General features: G+C 40.3%; 1 protein-coding gene across 1 annotated transcript in view; it reads left to right on the top strand.

The window, feature by feature from the left end:
• IL1RAPL2 (interleukin 1 receptor accessory protein like 2) overlaps nt 1-23,190 on the top strand; it is a 632,274-nt gene that overhangs the window by 538,995 nt on the left and 70,089 nt on the right. Inside the window, exon 6 of the mRNA XM_059678650.1 lies at nt 5,748-5,877. Within this exon, the coding sequence (XP_059534633.1) occupies nt 5,748-5,877 (130 nt within the window). The remainder of the gene's footprint in view (nt 1-5,747; nt 5,878-23,190) is intronic.

The raw sequence follows: 23,190 nt of genomic DNA, 5'->3' as shown, positions 1-23,190 counted from the left end.
GAAGACTTATGCATACACCATTCAGTGATTAGAGTAATGACAAATATGACATATATTAAAATCTGAAAACAACATTATACTATGGTTGACCCTTGACCAATGCTTAGAGGTGTACATTCCTCACACAGTCAAAAATCCACATATAACTTTGATTCTCCTAAAACTTAATTACTTAATACCCTAGTGTTGACCATAATAATAATCTAATAAAAGAGAAATATGCAAATTGACTGTACCTTCACTATGCCCCCAAGCCACCCACCAGCCAATCAGAGTGACTATATGCAAATTAACCCAACCAAGATGGCAGCCAGCAGCCACAGAGCTGGAGCAAGCAGGAGGCTCGGTTGCCCCAGCAATGGAGGAAGCCAAGCTTCCTGCCTGCCCTGGCCTGCTGTGGCCTCTGCTGAAGGTAACAAAGTCTCAATTATAGAAGGTAAATAAAACCCAGATACCTGCTTCTAGTCAGCCTCCACTGGGAGTTTGTGTGGCTGGGGGCCGGGGCCAGCCTGCAGACAGCCATCAGCCCCTCACCCAGTCTGGCCAGACGCCCCAGTAGCGCCCCCCCCCACCCTGAAGGGGCTGTGGCCAGCCGGCAAATAGCCGTCAGCCACTCACCCAGGCTGGCCAAGCACCCCAGCGGGGACCCCCACCCTGAAGAGGCTGTGGCCAGACGGCAAACAGCCATCAGCCCCTCACCCAGGCTGGCCAAGCACCCCAGCAGGACCCCCCTCCCTGAAAGGGGTGTGGCCAACCTGAAAAGAGCCCTCAAGCCCTCACCCAGGCAGGCCAGGCAACCCAGCGGGACCCTCACCCTGATCCAGGACACCCTCCAGGGCAAACCAGACAGCCCCCACCCATGCTCCAGGCCTCTATCCTATATAATAAAAGGGTAATATGAAAATTGGCCCTAACTGCAGAACGACTGGGAATGACTGGTCACTATGATACACACTGACCACCAGGGGGAAGATGCTCAATGCAAGAGCTGCCCCCTGGTGGTCAGTGCACTCCCACAGGGGGAGCTCTGCTCAGCCACAAGCCAGGCTGACGGCTGCCAGCACAGCAGTGATGGCGGGAGCCTCTCCCACCTCCTCAGCAGCGCTAAGGATGTCAGACTGTAGCTTAGGCCTGGTCCCCGCTGGCAAGTGCACATCCCCTGAGGGTTCCCAGACTGCTAGAGGGCACAGGCTGTGCTGAGGGAACCCCCCTCCGAGCGAGTGCACAAATTTTTGTGCACCGGGCCTCTAGTTGATAGTATAATAGTTGATAAAAACATATTTTGTATGTTATATTTATATTATATACTGTATTCTTACAGTGAAGTAAGCTAGAGAAAAGAAAATGTTATTAGAAAAATCATTTCATGAGGAGAAATACATTTAAAGTATTTACTGGATAAAATCCATGTATTTATTGGATGAAATTCATGTTTGACCCATACAGTTCAAACACATGTTATTCAAGGGTCTACTGTAATTTATTTTGTGTATTATTCTTCACCTCTTCCTCTCTCCCATCCCAGATTTTAATTTCCTGAGTATAAGGATATACATTTTTTTACTTTAAACAGATTATTGAGCTGTAAATTCCACATTATATAATTCACCAATGTAATAGCACTATTCAATAGCTTTTTATAAGTTTATATATTTGTTAAACATCAGGGAGACAAACCCAAAAATACTCTGGCTTTAAAAACAAACAGGGCTCATGTTCATGAGACCCAAAAAAACTGTAGCAAACTGACAAATGGTTCTTAAAGGGTTCCTGTGATGACTAACTTTATCATCACAGAAGCAGCCATTTGAAAAGATCCCAGAGTTATGTGAAACAGATTAATTTTCTAATCTGAAAGTGTCAGCTGGAGGAGCAAGAGCCTGCTGGAATAGTCTCTGGGGGGGAAAAACTGGTGGGAAGTATTTATGCACTATCCCTTTGCCATGCCACAGAGAGCTAGTATCTCCCATACAGAAGCTTTTACATGCGTCTGCTTTTTATGTCTTGCGCCCTGATTTTTGCAGCTGTTACCCAAGATATGCCCCTTAATCACATGGTTCTGGAGGCCAATGAGGCTATCATTCCTGGGTCCCTTGGAAAAATAGCTAGAGTGGTAGTTATTGGCAGACTACAGCCCCCAAGGCACTGCACAGACAGCAAACTGAAACACAACTTCAGTCTTTCTGTGAAAGAGTCCTACTTGTTTGTCCTGGAGCTTTGCCCTAAGGGGCAGGCTTCTGGTTTGGCACATTTCTAGAAGCTCACAAATGTACTCTCAGGTAACATAGCCTTCTGAAAACCATGTTTGCATTATCCCTCTGCTTCTCTACAGTTTATTGCTATTTTTCAGGAAGAGCTTATATACATATCTGGAGCTCCTGTTTCGGCAACTGTCTCCCGAAGACACCTCCACATCATTGGGTTCTGGTGACAGGCAGAGCATACGCTTGCAATCCCACAGACCTTTATATATGTTCATACTTTAAAAGCTGCAATCAGAGGTTCTGGCATTCAATTAACATGGATCTAGGTGCTGAATGAGATATTTCCTTTTGGGACACTGATAGGTCTTGGTACATTGTCAACTACTGTCAGCTATTAAAATAGATTAGGTTGCTTAGATAATCACAAATGTTTGTGAGACAACCTAAAGCTAGGGCAAGATTAAAAGATATGGTTCATCTCCTACATAAATCCACTTCTTCAAAACTGGGAGAGGTAGCTATTTCATCTAATATATTGAAATCAACAAAAAGAGTCAAATAAAGAAATCAAAACTATGTTCTAAACAAAGTACAAACCTCAGAAAAAAATCTTAAACAGATATAGGAAATTTAACTGATAAAGAGTTCAAAGTAATCCTCATACAGAGGCTCACCAAACTTTGGAGGAGGATAATCATAGTGAGAATATAAAAAAGAGATAGAAAATATAAGAAAGTACCAAATATAAGTTATAGAGGTGAAGAAGACAATAATTGAGCCTTAGCCAGTGTGGCTCACTTGGTTGGAGTATCAGTTCATACATTGAAGGGTCATAGATTCAGTTCCTGATCAGCGCACATACTCAAGTTGTGGCTTTGATTCCTGGTTAGTGTGCAACTGAATTATGTTTCTCTCATATCTCTCTCTTTCTCTCTCCCTCCATCTCCCTCTCTCTAAAAATCAGTGAACATGTCCTCAGGTGAGGATTTAAAAAAAGAGTATAATAACTGGACTGAAAAGTATACTATAAGTGTTCAACAGCAGACTAGATGAACCAGAAGAAAGTATAAGTAAACTCTAAGACAGAGCTGTGGAACACAACAAATAAGAACAGAAAAAGAATAAAAAGAATGAAAAAAGTTAAAATAATTTACAGGACTTATGGCACAACATAAAACATATTAATATTAAGTAATAGAGATCCCACAAGGAGAATAGAGAGATAAAAGCACAAAACTTATATGAAGAAATAATGGCTGAAGGTATTCCAGGATGGCTGCAGAGTAGTTGGAAGCTACACTCACATACTAACAGCCCAAGACTGGATTTAGAGCTAAATTATACAGCAAGCAACCTGAATACCTAACTGAGGGCTAGCTGACATGAAATGTTATAACCAAGGATTTTGAAAAGAAGCCACATAGAGACTTGGAAGAAGGGCAGCAACACTGAAAGGGCTAGCCCATGCATCCAAGTGTGGCAGTAGAAGCTGAGAAACCAGAGGGATATCGTGGCTGCAAAACCAACTTCCCCCAGGAACATGGGGCCTCAACTCCACACAAGGATTCCCAACCCAGAGCAACAGAAATGGGAAGAGGAGCCTGCATAGGATTTGGTGGTAAAAATCAGTGGAGATTCAGTCTGCCTGGGAGACCAAGATGCAACCTTCCCAGGGATGAACAATCCTATTGTTACAACACCAGCCTGTGGAGTGCACTACCTGGTTTTTGACTAGTAGCGAGGCCACTCTGCCATAATTGTGTACTGTGGAGTGGTCTACTAGTTGAACTCAGCAATGACTTTGGGGGCCTCTTTTCGTGGGGACTTGTCAGAGACTCAAACAGTGACTAGACTGTGTATATTTGATAAAAAAAGGCTGGTCTCCCTGACGTGGATCACACAGCCATTGCCCCTACCCCCACCTACTGACTTCCGTGGCATAGGGGCACTACAGTGTGAAGCAGAGCTGGGACTTTGGGAGCCTGTCTCCCAGGGAAACTTTTGTCCAGGAACAAGGCGAGAAGGTTGGGTAGTGTGGCTACATCAAGGGGGGGAGGATCCCACAATGGTTATAAAGATGCTCAAGGACCTTAGGAAAAAAAATGGGTGATCTCAGTGTGAACTTCAACGAAGAGAAAGTAAGCATTAAAAATTACACTGAAACCATAAAAAAGAACCAGTCAAAAATTCAGAATACAGTATATAAAACAAAGAATATACTAAAAGGAATCAACAGCAGGTTAGAAAAAGCAGATGACTGCATCAATGATTTAAAGGACAAGATAACAGTAAACACCCAAGCAGAGCATCAAAAAGAAAAGAGCATTTTAAAAAATGAGGAAAATTGAAAATGTCTCTAGGATATCAAATATAATAGAATTCACATCATAGGGGTACCATAATAATAAGTGAGGAAGGGATAGAGAAACTATTTGAAGAAATAATGGCTAAAAACTTCCCTAACCCTAACAGTGAAGAAAAAAAAGTGACATAAGCTCAGGAAGCACAGAGAATCCCAATCAAGATGAATCCAAAGAGACTGACACCAAGACACATCATAATTGAAATGGCAAAGGTTAAAGACAACGAGAGAATCTTAAGAGTAGTAAGAACAGTTAACTACAAGTGAGTTCCCATAAGGATGTCAGCTGGTTTCTCAACAGAAACACTTCTGGCCAAAAGGAAATGGCATGAAATATTCATAGTCATGAAAAGCAAGGATCTAAAATTAAGACTACTCTATCCACAAAGGTTATCGCTTAAAATTGAACGCAAAATAAAGAGTTTCCCAGCTGAAAAAAGATTAATGGAGTGCATTACCACCAAACCAGTATTGCAAGAGATGTTAAAGGGCCTACTTTAAAAGAATATATAGAGAGATGAACATAGGTATAAAGAATAAAATGGCAATAAATAAGTACCTATCAACAACAACATTAAATGTAAACAGATTAAATGTTCCAATAAAAAGACTGAGGGTAGTAGAATGGATAAGAAAACATGACCCATATATATATAGTGTGTGTGTGTCCCGCAAAACAGCTGATATCTCACTTAGTTTTTACTCTATTTCAGGTTTAATTGATCTGAAATAATGGGCTAAGACAGAATAAGCTTTGAACAAAGAAAATGCATCAACTAAACTTATTTATGGGGATACATAAAAGATAAATTTTATGGTACAAAACCAGCAGCAGTTGATGAATGGAGGGCTCACAAATACCAAACAAAATAATTCTTGATGTTTGCAATTCCATTGCTTCCCTTTACCTGCAGTGCCTGGGGTATACTGTATAAGAGATCTACCTCAGAACAAAAATACATACTAGTACAGACTGAAAGTGAAGGGAATATCTTGAATTTTAAAATTTCTGAGTTCTTGTAACATTTACATTTTTCCTCATGTACAGTGATAAGATGATTGAAAGAAGAGTTGAAAATGGGTCACCTCTGAATTTTCCTTTGGATGTTAAAAGTTTTTTTTCTGTCTCCCATCAATAACCAGCAGCCAGCTTCTCATTTCTTTTTCTCTGTCATTCTCAGGTAAGCCGCTGAATATCCCTTGCAAAGCATTCTTTGGATTTAGTGGAGAGTCTGGACCAATGATCTACTGGATGAAAGGGGAGAAGTTTATTGAAGAACTGGCAGGTCACATTAGAGAAGGTGAAATAAGGTACAGAACTTGAATTGCTATTTTTTTTCTGTGTTGTCTTTGCAGTAGAGAAATGGAACATCCTAAAAGAGTTTCTGCCAGGGATTTTAATTGAAATTTCAAATCATTTCATTTTCTAAAGGCTTATCTGATGGAGAGAGTGAGGTTGGCTGCCTTAAGAAATGAAAATGTGTCAACATCCAATATATGTAGGTTTTCTCAGAATATGACATGGGATGTAATGACCCCCTCAAAGCTGCCTAAGCAAATTCATCTGAATTTCCAAAGCTTAGGTTACTGTTATAACTTCTAGTCATACCAAAGATACAAACTTTGTAGGTGACTCCTCAGATCACTAAGCAAATTTGATCAAACAACTTTCATATGTTGTAGGTGTAAAGCTACAGTGGCAGTAGTAATCTAGTACCCATCAAAATAACTGTGGACTCTTTTTAAATAGTATTTATTTTTTCCAGTACCAACTGCTCATATAGAAAGTGACTGGTCTTTCAGATTCATATCTCCCTGGAATTTTTTTCACTCTCCTGTTATAGAGATATGTCCCTGGTATAAACACATCTATTTTATTGGTTTGCTAATCCTATATAGTATGATTCTTTTGTACAAATAAGGGATAAGTAATTTTCACTACCTCAGTCTGTGGGGTGGCCCTTTGATTTCAGAGATGGTGACATATAATGAACATTTCTCATTCCAATAACAATTGAGACCCTTCCCCTTCCACTCCCATTGAGTCATGTAGTGGGAACCAATCTAATACTTCAGTACAACTAATGTCCAACACATTTTATTAAATATATGGCAATGTAAAAGGAACAAGTATACTTTATCTTATTTACTATTGTTAAATATAATTTATAATAACTACCATGATAGTTTCTATTCATATTTTTACCCAATAATTCCACTCTAAGGGTTCATAACATTGAGAGCCTATGTAAAATATTGACTGTGTTAGCATGTTTCTAGGAAGAAGGTCCGTAAAAAGGTGCCTAATAAAATTAGTCATCAGTGAAATGCAAATCAAACCCTTTGATAACACTTCATACTCACCAGGATTATAACAAGTGTTAGAAAGACTTTGAAGAAATCGATACCCTCATATACTACTGGTAGGAGAGAAAACTGGTGCAGCCACTCTGGATAACAACCTGGCCCTGGCCAGTGTAGCTCAATTGGTTGAAGTGTCATCCCATGCACAAAAAGGTGGCAGGTTCAATTCCTGGTTAGTGCACATACCCAGGTTGTGGGTTTGATCCCTGATTTCAATCTAGCAGTTCCTCAAATGATTAAACATAGAGTTATTAAGAATTTCCCTTCTAGATATGTTAATCAAATAAATCAAAACATACATTCCCACAAAAACTTATACACAAATGTTCATAGGATCATTATTCATAATAGATAAAATGTGGAAGTGTCCAAAATATTCATCAACTGGTGAATGAATAAATAAAATGTGGTGTATTTATACAATAGAATATTATTGAGCTGTAAAAGAATTAATGAAGTACTAATACAAACTATGACATGGATGAACCTTGAAAACATTGTCATTGAAAAGAGCCAGTAACAAAAGATTACTGCCGGGGTCCAACCCCAGCCGGTCCAGGGGTCCCCAAAGGCGTGGACGGAGTCGGCGAAGAAGGAATGACACAGAGACAGCGTTCAGTTGATCAGCAGTCCAGCCTAGCCAGGATCTCCAGCCAGGATCTCCAGCCAAGTTCTGGTCTGGATCTCCAGAGAGGTTCTGCTTCAGATTTCCAGCCAGGTTCAGTCACCAGGTTCTAGTCAGGTTCTCTTGCCATGTTCTATAGTCAGGTTCAGTCCAGGATCTATTGCCATGTTCTCTCCAGCGAAGTTCTTCTGTCTCCAGGCTCCATGTAGGTTCTGTCTTCTGAATTCTGTCTCCTGAGTTCTGTGTTCTGAGTTCTGTCTCTTGCTGTCCTTTTACATCTGTATTTATACCAGTTGATTCAATCCTATCAATCTCTATTACAAAGGTTAGGGCGTTTCTTATCTCCATTCCAAGGAGTAAAGATTATGTAGCTTAAGCATGATTGTTCGTAGTTAAAATGATTAATTACCCGCCTGGCACTTAGTTAAGAGGTTTTATTCCCTCCCTAACTTCAGGGGAAAATCCCTACCTGGGGATTCAACCTTTCTCGGAGAGGTGACCTTGGTTAAAACACAGCGCCAAGAAGGTGAGCAAACATATTTAGAACCGTATGCTATATATGCCAGGTCCCTTGAAACAGCAAGCATGGACCGGCTCCCGGCAGATTACATATTATATGAAATGTCCAAATCAGGCAAATATATATATGCTAGAGGACTGGTGAATGAAATTTGTGCACGGTTAGGGCCCCTAGGCCTGGACAGCAACCAGGGCCAATCAGGTTCCCTGCCTCCCCACCTTCACACCTCCTCCTTCCCTTGCTCCCTCAGAACCCCACCACCACCACTGGTCGCCTGCAATGTTCCGCATTGCCCCCTGGTGGTTAGTGCATGCCATAGCTAGCAATTGAACTCCCAGTCTCCCTGTCAAACTCCTGAGGGGGCACATTGCATAGTAGCCTTATATATATATAGACTAGAGGCCTGGTGCATGAAATTCATGCACAGGAGGGGGAGGTCCCTCAGCCTGGCCTGCACCCTCTCATAATCCAGGACTCCTTGGGAGATGTCTGACTGCTGGTTTAGGCCCGATCTCACAGTGGGATCGGGCCTAAACCGCAGTTGGACATCCCTCTCGCAATACGGGACCACTAGCTCCTAACTGCTCGCCTGCCTGCCTCATCGCCCCTAACCACTCATCTGCCTGTCTGATCACCCCTAAACATTCTGCCTGCCTGCCTCATTGCCCCTAACCACTGTGCTTCCTGCCTGCCTGCCTGGTTGCCCCAATCACCTCTGCCTTGGCCCCTGCTGCTGCATCTTCATCCGGAAGGATGTCTGGAATGACGTCCAGAAGGTCCTTTGATTGTCCAGTCTAATTAGCATATTATGCTTTTATTATTATAGTTAGAAATTATATCAATGGCTTCTTGGTGCTAATGGAATGGAGGGATAAGGGTAGAAACTTAAAGTGTATATTTTTATTTTTGGTATAGTGGACACAATATAGCATAACAAGCACTATTTAAAAGTCTACAGTTCAGTGACATTTAATATATTCACAATGTTGTGCAACCACCACTACTATTTCCAGATAATTTTCATCACCCCAAAAGGAAGCCCTGTACCCATTACATAGTCTGGGGCTTCTTTTTGCAGTAGTAAAAATGTTACAAAATTGACTATGATGATGGTTGCATATATCTGTGAATATACTCAAAAACAGAGATTTATACATTTTAAATGGGTGAATTGAATGATATGTAAATTGTATTTCAATAAAGCTATGTGAAAAATCTAATTTATTGCCTGGCATGAAAGAGATGTTCAGATAAAAAGAATCAATATAACACAATTAGTTATTAACTATTAATTTCCATTTAAACTTTGTTTCCTAATTAGTGACACTATATTAGTCAATTTCATATTAAGGTTTATGAAGTTAATGCAACTGGAATTAATTTATTTTTATTAAATTTATTGGGGTGACATTGGTTAATAGGATAATATAGGTTTTAAGTGTACATTTCTATGATATACAATCTGTATATTGCACTGTGCGCTCACCACTAAAAGCCAAATCATCTACTATCACCATATATTTGGCCCCCTTTACCCTTTGTTACCTCCAATCCCCTTCCTTCTAATAAACACCATACTTTTGTCTGTGTCTATGAATTTCAGTTTTATATCCCACATATGAATGAAATCATATGGTTTTTAGCTTTTTCTGACTGACTTATTTTGCTTAGAATAATATTTTCAAGGTCCATCCATGTTGTCACAAATATCATGATTTCATCTTATGGCTGAGTAGTATTCCATAGCATACATGTACTATATCTTCTTTATCCAGTTCTCAATCAGAGGATATTTTGATTGTCTCCATTTTTAGTAGATACATGGTTAGAATTATTGTCAATGTATCTGCCTGTAAACAAATTTAAGGGCCATCTTCACTTTTCAGAGAATTAAACTGATACCCAAAGGACAAGTGGTAGGTACAATGGTACCTAGTAGCAAAATTTCCACTACCAAAAAGCTCAGAGCTATGTTTCCTGATCAAAGTTTGTAGTTATATGAGCCTAAGAAATTGTCTCCTTTTTCCTGTACATGACTGACTAAATTTGTTAAACAGCTTTTTTTTGGGGGGGGGGGTATAATGATATACATTAAACAGCACACAATTTAAAGTGTATAGTCTGTAATTGCTAATTGATATCTGTATACACCTGCGAAACTATCACAATATTCAAGATAATGAACATATCAGTCACACAAGTTTCCTGATACCTTTTTGTAATCCTTCCCTCCTGCCCTTCTTCCACAATAATACTGATTTTCCTGTCACTATAAATCAATTTGCACTTTCTAGAGATTTATATAAATGAAATTATACAGATTATATGCTTTTTTTGTTTGCACTATTTAACTTAACACAATTATTTTAAGATGCATCTATCCTTGTAGTATATGTATCAATAGTTATTCTTTTTTGTAGCTGAGTAGTATTTCAATATATGGATATAGACAGCTCAATTATCCATTCACCTGTTAATGGACATTTGGGTTGTTTCCAGTTTGGGGGCTATTATACTTGTGAGAAGGTTTCCTTTGATGTGAATCACAAGAAATAATTTATCTGCTGAAGTGGACACCCCATGGTCAACTTAGGACTCTCCAATGTTATCCTATCTAATAAAAGAGAAACATGGTAATTAGCATACCACCGCTACCCTTCCCATTGGCTAATCAGGGTGATATGCAAATTAACTGCCAGCCAAGATGGTGGCCGGCAGTCAGGCAGCTTAAACTGAACATGAGGCTTGCTTGCTTCAGTGACAGAGGACTGCAACGTTCCCCGCCAGCCTTGCCGGCCTCTGAGCCTGCAGTTTAAGAAACATTGTAACAAATATAGAAGCTAAACAAAACCCCAGAAACCTGCTTTCAGCAGCCAGGATCTCAGAGCTGGAGTTGATACAGAGTTTCGATTATAGAACCTAAACAAACCAGATACCTTCTTTCAGCAGCTGAGGCCTCAGAGCTGGAGCCAGGCTAAGCTGGCCCAGAATAAAAAAAAAAGAAAAAAGAAAAAAAGGAGCAGTTGGGAACTTCAATCCCAGCCTGAAAACAGCCCTCAGTCCCTCACCCAGACTGGCCAGGCACCCCAGTGGGGACCCCCACCCTGATCCAGGACACCCTTCAGGGCAAACCAGCCAGCCCCCACCCATGCAGCAGGCCTCTATCCTATACAGTAAAAGGGTAATATGCCTCCCAGCACCGAGATCAGCGGAGCCGCGAGGCCTCCCGGCACCAGGATCAGCGTGACAGGGGGCAGCGCCCAAACCCCCTGATCGCCCTGAGGCTCTCTGTGTGACAGGGGGCAGGGCCACAACCTCCCTATCCACCCTGCTCTGTTCCTGACAGGGGAAGGCGCCCCAAGCCCCTGATGGCCCTGCTCTGTGCCTGATGGGGGGAGCTCCCCAACCCCCTGATCACCCTGCAGCTCTGTATGTGAAAGGATGCGGCGCCCCAACCCACCCACCCCACGGGCCCTGCTCTGTGTGTGACAGGGTTTAGCCATAACCTCCCCATTGGCCCTGCCCTGAGTGTGAGAGTGGCGGCGCCCCAACCCCCTGACCAACCCTGCTCTGTGGGTGATAGAGGGCGGCACCCCAACCCCCTGATCAGCCCTGCTCTGTGTGTGACAGGGGGCGGTGCCCCAACTCCCCTATCGGCCCTACTCTGTGAGTGACAGGGGGGAGCTCCCCAACCCTCTGATTGACCCTGCTCTGTGCATGACAGGGGGGAGCTCCCCAACCCCCTGATTGACCCTGCTCTGTGCATGACAGGGGGCAGTGCCCCAACCCCCTGATTGGCCCTGCTCTGTGCGTATCAGGGGGTGGCACAGCAACCTCCCCATGGACCCTGCCTTGAGTGTGACAGGGGGCGGTGCCACAACCCCCCAATCGGCCCTACCCTGAGCGTGACTGAGGGTAGCATTGCAACCTCCTGATCCGCCCTGCTCTGTGCATGAAAGGGGGTGGTGCCCCAACTCCCCAATCGGCCCTGCTCTGAGCCTGACCAGGGGCTGCACCTAGGGATTGGGCCTGCCCTCTGCCACCCGGGAGCAGGCCTAAGCCAGCAGGTTGTTATCTCCCGAGGGGTCCTGGACTGCGAGTGGGCAAAGGCCGGGCTGAGGGACCCCCCTCTCCCCCCCGAGTGCACAAATTTTTGTGCACCGGGCCTCTAGTCCTATATAATAAAAGGGTAATATTCAAATTGACCCTAACAGCAGAACAACTGGGAATGACTGGTCACTATGACACACACTGGCCACCAGGGGGCAGATGCTCAATGCAGGAGCTGTCCCCTGGTGGTCAGTGAGCTCCCACAGGGGGAGCTCTGCTCAGCCACAAGCCAGGCTGACGGCTGCTAGCACAGCAGTGGTGGCAGTAGCCTCTCCCACCTCCTCAGCAGCACTAAGGATGTCTGACTGCAGCTTAGCCCTGGTCCCCACTGGCAAGTGGACATCCCCCGAGGGCTTCTGGGCTGCCAGAGGGATGTCTGACTGCCAGCTTGGACCCGATCCCCCCAGGGAGCAGGCCTAAGACAGCAGGTGGACATCCTCTGAGGGGTCCCAGACTGCAAGAGGGCATAGGCTGGGCTGAGGGACCCCCCGAAGTGCACAAATTTTTGTGCACTGGGCCTCTAGTAAGTAATAAGAGCCTAGAGGCTATTTGCTGACAAGGGTTTCTCACTTGTTCTGTATACTGGGAAAAACCTCAGATTGAACTCTCAGTTTTCCACACTATGCCTTGCTCACTTAAGCTGTCTGAGTCAACTTTTATTAAGGACTAATTCCTGCCCTGTCCAATTAGAACTGCACCATGTAGATACCTCATTTACATTAAAAGGACCTAATTGAGAATCTGAGTGGGAACAAAAGACAGCCTCCCCTTTGTCTAGGTGGAACCCAATTTAAGTTGCTATCTGACTCAGTGTCTCCCTAACTATAGCTCTTTTTGCTCAAATAAATACTTACTAGTATTATTCTTTACTAAATTATAAAATTAATTTGGGTTTACAGATAAGCTGCTATGAACATTCATGTATGCTTCTTTGTATGTACATGTATTTCCTTTTTTCTTGGGTAAATAACTTGATGTGGAGATACTGGATTATATAGCAGGTATAAATTTAACATTTTAGCTCCCTTTTTAGCTCATTTTAAACAAGAACTTTATTTTTTAGAGTAATTTATGATTTACTTATAAATTGTGAAGACAGTGTCTTAGTTTGCTCAAGTATATAAAAAATTCCATAATCTGAGTGGCTTAATCAACCCATTTAATTCTCATAGTTCTTTTTCTGGACACTGGAAAGTCTAAGATCAAGGCACCAGCAGATTCAATGGCTGATAAGAGACCACATCTGGTTCACAGATGGCAGTCTTTTCACTGTACCCTCCCATGTCTTCACAGGATGGAAGACAGGAGAGAGAGCTCTCTAGAGTCTCTTTTATAAGGGCACTAATGCAATTCAGTAGTGGTCTACTCTCATGACCTAATGACCTTCCAAAAGCCCCACCTCCTAATTCTTCACATTGGGGGTTACGGTTTCAATATATGAATAAGGGGGAGGGACAAACATTCAGTTCATAGCAGATAGTATAGAGGATATCTATATACCCTATACCCAATTTTCCATGTTATTAACATCTAAATTACTATCATGCATTTGTTCCAATTAATGAACCAAAACTAATTATGAATTAAAATTCCCATTTTATTGAGATCTCCTTAGTTTTTAACCACTGTACTTTTTCTTCTCCAGGATTATTTAGCTTCTCAAATATCTGCAAAGCTATATTCCAAAGTAGTTATACCATTTTTTAAAAGTTAGGCAGTGCTGCTACTCTCAGTTCTCAAACATCTCCAATCTTAATTCCATTCTCAATCAAGTTGTTTGTGGAAAAAATGTCTCAGTTGTTGAACAAAACTTTGGTTCTCCACCCAATAACCCTTGCATGCTGATACCTGTTTATATATCTCAGGTGAAAATTAAAGGAGAGAATGCATGAGTATGAGTCAGTTTACTGTTAAATCTTGAATTATTAACATCTCAGGAAATTGTGCTGTGAATATTTGCATGCTTTTTTGGCTTTTGTTGCTACTTATTATTATTAAATATGTATAGTAAGTCACCATGTGTCCTAAGAAGGTTCATGATAGAAGTAAAGTGAAAAGGAAAGTTCTGTAAACAATGATAGAGGTTTAAAAGGAAATAATTGCAAAGTATCATAGAGGTATCCTTGCAACTGATCTGGTGACTGAGCATGGCATAGCAAAATCAATGATTAGCACAATTTTAAAACATAAAGAGGCCATAAAGTGTACTGATGTGGCTAAGGGTATGGAAGTGCTCATGAAACAAGCAATTGAAGAGAGAAAAAAAATGTTTTTGATTTGGATAAATGAAAAGCAGTTAGCTGGTGATAGTATTTTGGAGGCAATGATATGTGAAAAAGCAAAGATGCTGCATACTGACCTCTTGAAAGACTCCCCTGGAATGAGTGTTGAAAGTGATTAGTTTACAACTAGCAGGGGGTGGTTTGATAAATTTAAGAAAATAAGTGGCATTTATAGTGCAGTGAGGCATGGGGAGGCTGCAAGTTCTAGCAATGTAGCTGCTGATAATTCTGTGACAGAATTTCAAGAATACGTAGAGGCCGAGGGATTTGTTACCTAAGACATGTTCAATTGTGATGAGACAGGCCTATTCTGGAAGAAAATGCCAAAGAAGACTTACATCACAAAGGAGGATATGTCATTACCAGGACACAAGCCAATGTAGAAAAGGCTGACATTATTCTTGTGTAGGAATGTGAGCAGTGACTTTGAATTGAAGCCTCTACTTGTTTACCATTCTGAATAACCGTGAGCTTTCAAAAACAATGTCATGGGAAAAAAGTTAAATGTGATATGGAAGGCTAACAGCAAAGCTACTTTTAATTGAGTGGTTCATGAAGTGTTTGCCCCAAGTGTGAAGAAATACCTTCTGGGGAAAGAAAAAAAAAATTGCCACCAGGGCACTTTATTTTTTCTAAATTTAAAAATTCTTTATTGTTTAAAGTTTAACATAAGTCTCATTTCCCAACTGACCACTCCCCAGCCACCTAAACGCCCCCTCCCAGCACATGCCCTCAACCCCCCACCCACCATCTCTGTTAATTGGTTATGCTCATATGCATACATACAAGTCCTTTGGTTGATCTGTTACCTCCTCAAAGTCCCCCCACCCCCTGTCTTCCCACATAGGTTGGACAGTCTGCTTGATGCTTTTTTGACTCTGTATCTATTTTTGTTCATCAGTTTATGTTGTTCATTATATTCCACAAATGAGTGAGATCATGTGATATATATCTTTCTCTGACTGGCTTATTTCGCTTAGCATAATGCTTTCCAGTTCCATCCATGCTGTTGCAAATGGTAAGAACGCCTTCTCTTTTTTTTTTTTACAGCAGTGTAGTATTCAATTGTGTAGATGTACCACAGTTTTCTAATCCACTCATCTGCTGATGGGCACATAGGCTGTTTCCAAATCTTAGCTATGGTAAATTGTTCTGCTATGATCATAGAGGTGCATATATCCTTTCTGATTGGTGTTGCTGTTTTCTTGGGATATATTCCTAAAAGTGGGATTACTGGTTCAAATGGAAGTTCCATTTTCAGTTATTTGAGGAAACGCCATACTGATTTCCACAGTGGCTGCACCAGTCTGCATTCCCAGCAGCAGTGCAACAGGGTTCCTTTTCTCCAAATCCTCTCCAGCACTTGTCATTTGTTGATGATAGCCATTCTGACAGGTGTGAGATGGTACCTCATTGCTATTTTGACTTGCATCTCTCAGATGATTAGTGACTTTGAGCGTGTTTTCATATGTCTCTGGGCCTTCTTTATGTCCTCTTTTGAAAAGTGTCTATTTGGTCCTTTACCCTTTTTTTGATTGGATTGTTTCTCTTTCTCTTGTGAAGTTGAATGAGTCCCCTATAAGTTTTGAAGATTAAACCCTTATTGGAAATAACATTGGCAAATAGGTTATCCCATGCAGTGGGCTTTCTTGTTGTTTTGTTGATTTTTTTTTCGCTGTGCAGATTTTTTGTTTGTTTGTTTGTTTGTTTGTGGGGTTTTTTTATGAAGTCCCATTTGTTTATTTTTCTTCTTAGTTTCCATTGCCCTAGGAACTGTACAGGTAAAGATGTCTGCTATTAAGCTGCCTATGGCTTCTTCTAAGACTTTTATGGTTTCCCACCTTACATTTAAGTCCTTTAACCATTTTGAGTTTATTTTTGTGTATGGTGTAAGTTGGTGTTGTAGTTTCACTTTTTGCATGTATCTATCCAATTTTCCCAACACCATTTATTGAAGAGACTGTCTTGACTCCTTTGTATGCTCTTGCCTCTTTTGTCAAATATTAATTGAGCATAATGGCTTGTGTCAATTTCTGGGATCTCTGTTCTGTTCCATTGGTCTATATGTCTGTTCTGATGCCAGTACCAGGAAGGTTTGAGAACAGTGTCTTTGTAGCATAGCTTGATATCTGGTATTGTGATTGCCTCCAACTCTATTCTTCTTTTTCAAGATTGCTGCAGCTATTTGGGGTCTTTTTTATCCCAGATGAATTTTTGGAGAGTTTGTTCTAGGTCTTTGAAGTATGCCATTGGTATTTTAATGGGGATTGCATTGCATTTATAGATTTCTTTGGGTGGTATGGACATTTTAATGATGTTGATTCTACCAATACATAAACACGGGGTATTCTACCATTTGTTTATGTATTCTTTATCTCTTTTTTCCTGTGTCCTATTATTTTCTGAATACAGGTCCTTTGCTTTCTTTGATAAATTTATTCCTAGGTTTCTTAATTATTTTATTGCAATGGTAAATGGGACTTTTTTAAAAAAGTTCTCTTTCTGTAAGTTCATTATTGGTATATAAAAAAGCCATAGAGATATGTGTATTAATTTTGTACCTCCTACATTGCCAAATTAATTTATTAAATCAAGTATTTTTTATGGAATCCTTAGGGCTTTCTATGTACAATATCATGTCATCTGCAAAATATAACAGTTTTATTTATTCTCTTCCAATTTGGATGCCTTTTATTTCTTCTTCTTGTCTGATCGCTATGGCTGGTACTACTAGTACTATGTCAAAAAGGAGTGGTGAAAGTGGGCTTCCCTGTCTTGTTCCTGTTCTTAGGGGAAATGGTTTTACTTTTTGCCCATTGAATATGACATTGGCTGTAGGTTTGTCATAAAAGGCTTTTATTATGTTGAGGTATGATCCTTCTATTCCCACTCTGCTAAGAGTTTTTATCAGAAAAGTGTGTTGGATTTGTCAAATGCCATTTCTGTACCAATTGCTATGATTAATTGATTTTTGTTTCTCAATTTGTTTATGTGATGTATCACATTTATTGATTTGAGTATATTGTACCACCCTTGCATCCCTGTGATAAATCCCACTTGGTCATGGTGTATGATCTTTCTAATGTAATGCTGGATCTGATTTGCTAGAAATTTGTTAAGGATTTTAGCATCTATGTTCATCAGGGATATTGGCCTGTAATTCTCTTTCTGTGTAGTGTCCTTATCTGGTTTTTTGAGATTAGGGTAATGCTGGCTTCATAGGAAGAGCTTGCAAGTGTGCCTTCCTCTTAACTGTTTTGGAATAGTCTGAGAAGGATAAGTTTTAGCTCTTTGTTGAATGTTTGGTAAATTTTCCCTGTGAAGCCAACTGACCCTGGGCTTTTGTTCACTGGAAGTTATCTTGATAACTGCTTCAATTTCCTCCTTAGTTATTGGCCTGTTGAGATTTTTTTATTCTTCTTGGTTGAGTTTTGGAAAGTTGTATTTTTCTAGGAATATATCCATTTCCTCTAGATTGTTTAGTTTGTTGGAGTAGATTTGTTCATAGTAATTTTTTACTATGCTTTGTATTTCTGTAGGGTCTGTTGTTATTTCGCCTCTTTCATTTCTGATTTTGTTTATTTGGGTCCTCTCTCTTTGCTTCTTCTTGGTGAGCCTGGCCAGAGGCTCATCAATCTTGTTTATCCTTTCAAAGAACCAGCTCTTGGATTCACTGATCTTTTGTATTGTTTTTTTTTTTTTTTTTTTTTGTCTCTCTGTCATTTATTTCTGCTCTGATTGTTATTATCTCCCCTTCTGCTCACTCTGGGCTTTTCTTGTTGCTCTCTTTCTAATTCTTTAAGTTGTAGGGATAGATAGTTTATTATCATTTTTCTTGTTTTTTTTGAGGTAGGCCTGTAATGCTATGAACTTCACTCTCAGGACTGCTTTCACTGTGTCCCAAATGTTTTAGATTGTTGCGTTTTCATTTTAATTTGCTTCCAGGATGTTTTTAATTTCTTCTTCGATCTCTTTGGTAACCCAATCATTGTTTAATAGCATGCTATTCAGCCTCCAAGTGTTTGAATTTTTTGATTGTTTTTATTGTAGTTTATTCCTAATATTATGCCATTGTGGTTTAAGAAGATGATTGATATGATTTCAATCTTCTTGAATTTTGGGAGACTTTGTTTGTGACCCAATATGTGGTCTATCTTTGAAAATGACTCATGTGCACTTGAGAAGAATGTATATTATGTTGCTTTGAGGTGAAATGTTCTGAAGATGTCAATAAATTCCATCTGATCTAGTGAGTCATTCAGGATTTCTGTTTCTTTGCTGATTTTTTGTCTAGAGGATTTATCCAGTGATGTCAGTAGAGTATTAAAGTCCCATACTATAATCCTATTGCTGTCAATCTTTCCCTTGATTTCTTCATTTTTTATGTATTTGTGTGTTCCTGCATTGGATGCATATACGTTTACCAGAGTTACTAGTATATCTTTTTGTTGTAGTGATCCCTTTTGTATTATGAAGTGACATTCCTTATCTATTGTTATGGCCTTCACTTTGAGGTCTGTTTTGTCAAACATAACTATTGCTACCCCAGCTTTTTTTTTTTTCATTCCCATCTGCCTGAAAAAAAAATATTTTTCCATCTTTTTACTTTCAATCTGTGTGAGTCTCTTGTTCTGAGATGGGTCTCTTGTAGACAGCATATATATGGGTCATGTTTTCTTATCCATTCAGCCACTCGATGTTTTTTGGTTGGCGCATTTAGTCTATTAATGTTTAAATTTATTATTCATAGGTACTTGTTTGTAGCCATTTAAATTTTTGGTGACTGTGTTTCTTCTGCCCCCTCCCTTTTTTTCTTCATAGAGCAGTCTCTTTAGCATTTCTTGCATTGCTGGCTTGGTAGTGATACTCCTTTAGCCCTTTTTTTTTGTCTGTGAAGCTCCTGATTGCCCCTCCAATTTTGAATGATAGCCTTGCTAGATAAAGTATTCTTGGATTCAGTTTCTTGCTTTGCATTACTTTATATACTTCATTCCATTCCCTTCTGGCCTGATGTGTTTCTGTTGAAAAATCATTTGACAATGTAATGGGATATCCTTTTTAGTTTACTCCCTATCTCTCTCTTACTGCTTTTAAGATTCTCTCTTTGTCATTAACATTTGCCATTGTAATTACAATGTGTCTTGGGGTGGGTCTTTGGGTTCCACTTGTTTGGGACTCTCTCTGCTTGGGTGACTTTTTACTTCCTCATATCAGGGAAATTTTCTGTTATTACTTCTTCAAATAGGTACTCTAATTTTTGCTGCTCTTCTTGTACTTCTGGTACCCCTATTATATGTATGTTACTTCGTTTCATGTTGTCTCAAAGCTCTCTTAATGTCTCGTCCTTCTTTCTATTTTTTTTTTCTCTAATTGCTGTTCAGATTGAACTTGTTTCTCTGTTCTGTCTTCTAGCTCACTAATTCAGTCCTCTGCTTCTCTGAGATTACTGTTGAAGCCTCCCATCGTGTTCTTTATTATAGCTGTATCACTTTTGATTTCTTCTTGGTTCTTACATAGGTTGTTGATTTTCTAGTCCATCAAGTTTATGAACTGTATGACCATTAACCTGAATTCTTTTTCAGATTCTTTTTCATTTAGTTCCTTTCCCCACCCAATTCCTCTTTTTTTTCCCCCCTTAGGGGTTGCTTTTTTGTCTCCGCATTTCTGCTGTTGCTAAAAGTCCAGGCACCCAGTTGTGTGGGACCTGAGCTGTCGCAAAAGGTTTGGCAGGAGTGTTGTATATGCCAATAGTCAGGAGGTTGGCTCAGGTGCCCAGGAGATGTGGCCGCTGTGGTCCTGGTGGGGTTTGTACATGCTGACATTCAGGGGGCAGGCTCAGGATATGTGGGACTTATGCTGCCAGGGTGGGTAGGCAGGAAGGGAACACATTCCAGGACTAACAGTAACCTGAGACCAATATGGGTGAAGTCAGTGCCCATGAGTTTTCAGCTGTGGTAGCATGTCTTTGTCCAGATTGTGTCTCAGTTTTCATCTGAGGCCAGTCTGGGTGGTGGTAAGGCCGGGCTCCTAGTCACAGCAGATCTGCTCTTCAAGATAGTGTGTTTTTCTGTACCAGCACCAGCTGCCAGGGATTGCCTGCAGCAGTAGCAGTGGCTCCCTGTCCAAGAGAGCCAGTTCAATCAGCCCTGAAAGTCTTGCAGGCTCTAACTGTCCCTTCACGCGCGCGCGCACACACACACACACACACACACACACACCCTACACATTCACACACTCCACTTTCACTCCCTCACTCTCTCACAATCTCTCCCACACTGCCATCCTGCTGGCCACCATCTTCCAAGTCCCCAGCACTTCTTGTAATTTACAATTTTCCTGCCCACCCTCCAGGATTGGAGGCCGAATTGGTGGAGTATAGCTTCATCACTGTTAGGTTCTTGCCACCTAACACAACTCCACTCATCCTACCCCATGGACCAGCAGGTAATTTCTAATATTAAGAAATTCTACACAAAGGCACTGTTTTGAGGTGACCTATGAAATTCATTTAACCCTCAGGAAATTGTGGAAGGAACATTTTAATATCATCAATTGCTTGAGGCTCATAGACAAAGCATGGGGGAAGTGTCTTCTAGGATCATGCAATCAGCCTGGAAGAAATTGTGGCCTGAGTCTGTTGCTGAAAGAGATGTTGAGTATTTTGAGGATAAGCCTTTGTCTGTTCTTGAGGATATTGTGTCTCTGGGAAAATCCATGGATGATAATTATGTATAGGAATTGGAGGACTGCAATCCTGAGCTGACCGTGGAGGAACTATAAGGCCTTCAGATGTAGCAGCAATAGATGAAAGCTGAGGAGTTGTCTTTGGAGGGGAAAGAAAGGGAGGCAATTCCTTCTTCAGTAATTAAGGAAAAGGTTTGGAAATTGGGATAAAGTCAAAGTTTTATTAAGACATATCACCCTGACAAAGAAGTAGCAAACAGTGTAAATTTGTTCAATGTCAGTGCAGTGTTTCACTTCAGGCAAGTGTTAAAATGCATGCAAAAACAAACCTCATTGGATAGGTTTTTAGTAAATCAGAGACCCAGTGAGCCTGAAGCAAGTTCCAGAGGAGCAGAGAGACAAAAAAGAGAGAGAACCATTGAAGAACAGCTACCTGAAGAGGGCACCTCTTCCAAACAATATCCCACCATCCTTTCTCTCATATTCAGTTATCAATAGCTCTCAACATTAAAGTTAGCTCTAGCGTGTACATAAATTTTAATTTTTTTACTGTACATTTCATTTCTTTTTTGTTAAATTTTCATCTACATTGCATGCCCTTTTTTAAAACTTTATTTAGACATGTACTGTTTATAAGCAAGGTTAAAACAGGAAATAGTTTGGGGGACTGGAACTAATTCAATTTACATTATTTGTAATTTAAAAAAGATTCATTTTTTTAAACAAATCACTTCTCAAACAACCTTCCAAAATAAATTAAGTTCAAGAACTGAGGTTCCACTACAAATGATTAGAGTAAATGGAAGACAAAACATACATATATGAAAGTTAAGTCTAGCTGAAACCATTATATTAGGTGCCAACCAGATAATTATGAGTCAACCAGATAATAAGCACAATAGGAAGTCAAGCTTTCAGGACTTTCAAAACACTGTTGTTAATTCAATTCTGTTGCAGCTGCTTTCTTCAACCGCCCTAACCCGCCCAGTAAAAGAGGATACATACCTATACTAGTATTTACAGAGAAGGAAAGTAACATGGAATTTATTTTGAAAAACTCACAAAACCCAACTATAGAAGCCTCAGAGAAGTGAAAAGAGGAAAGAATTCCTGGCCAAGATAAACAAACAGTTGGCCATTTTGTAACATTAATTGTGTGATCTATGATATATTTGGGAGCTTGTGTGTGTTCATGAATTCCTCAGGTTATGGCCATTTATGTTAACACAGAAGTTAATTACTAGATTCTCTCTTTTAGTCTACAAAGTCAATATCCTTGAAACAAAACATACAAGATTTTTACATGATATGCCAGATTGTAACAAATCTGGTATTTTTTTAAAATAATTGCTAATCATACCATTAGTTCAGCCAAGAAAAGATCTGCATTCTTTACTAACCCCCACATTTTCTCCAAAGGGAACAGTTCTGAAGGCAGAATGCTGAAGATGTTAAGTAGGGTATTCCTCTTAAAACCCTTGTTGGAAACAAAATTTCCTTTTAGAGATGCCTGTCTTTTCCTCGGGGTATTGTATTTGGTTCATATTTTAATTGAATCATAGCTCTTGTTTTGTGCACTTATGTCAGAAGTGCACTGCCTAGTTGATCTAGGCAGTGATGTAAATAAATTGCTCCCAATAAGTTAAATTATGGAGGAACTGCCACAGAGGCACTAGATACAGTGGAGACTGGCCGCATTGCCTAGCACTTTGTTTTCTGGAGAGCAGCTTGGTCCTAGAAGAGTGTGTAACAACTCTTTAACTCTTGGTATTTTCCAACAAGAATAGAAAACTTTGAAAACAAAGTTACATAAAAAAAGCTTCAATATTTGTCAACACTTGATAAAATAATGTCACTCAGACTACAGTAAGTGCAACTTCTGTATTCAGCAGTTCCCCTGCAGCTTGACTGACAGATTTCATCAACTCCTGACCAGGATGTGGGAATTCTCATTTGTCTTATCTCTGCTTACATTGACCACCATGATTCATTGCATCTCCTGACTTGCAACCTATTTGTTACCAAAGCGCTCAGACTCA

The sequence above is a fragment of the Myotis daubentonii genome, chromosome X (genome assembly GCF_963259705.1).
Source record: "Myotis daubentonii chromosome X, mMyoDau2.1, whole genome shotgun sequence".
In the NCBI taxonomy this organism is placed as follows: Eukaryota; Metazoa; Chordata; class Mammalia; order Chiroptera; family Vespertilionidae; genus Myotis; species Myotis daubentonii.
This window is presented reverse-complemented; position numbering and strand designations above follow the sequence as displayed.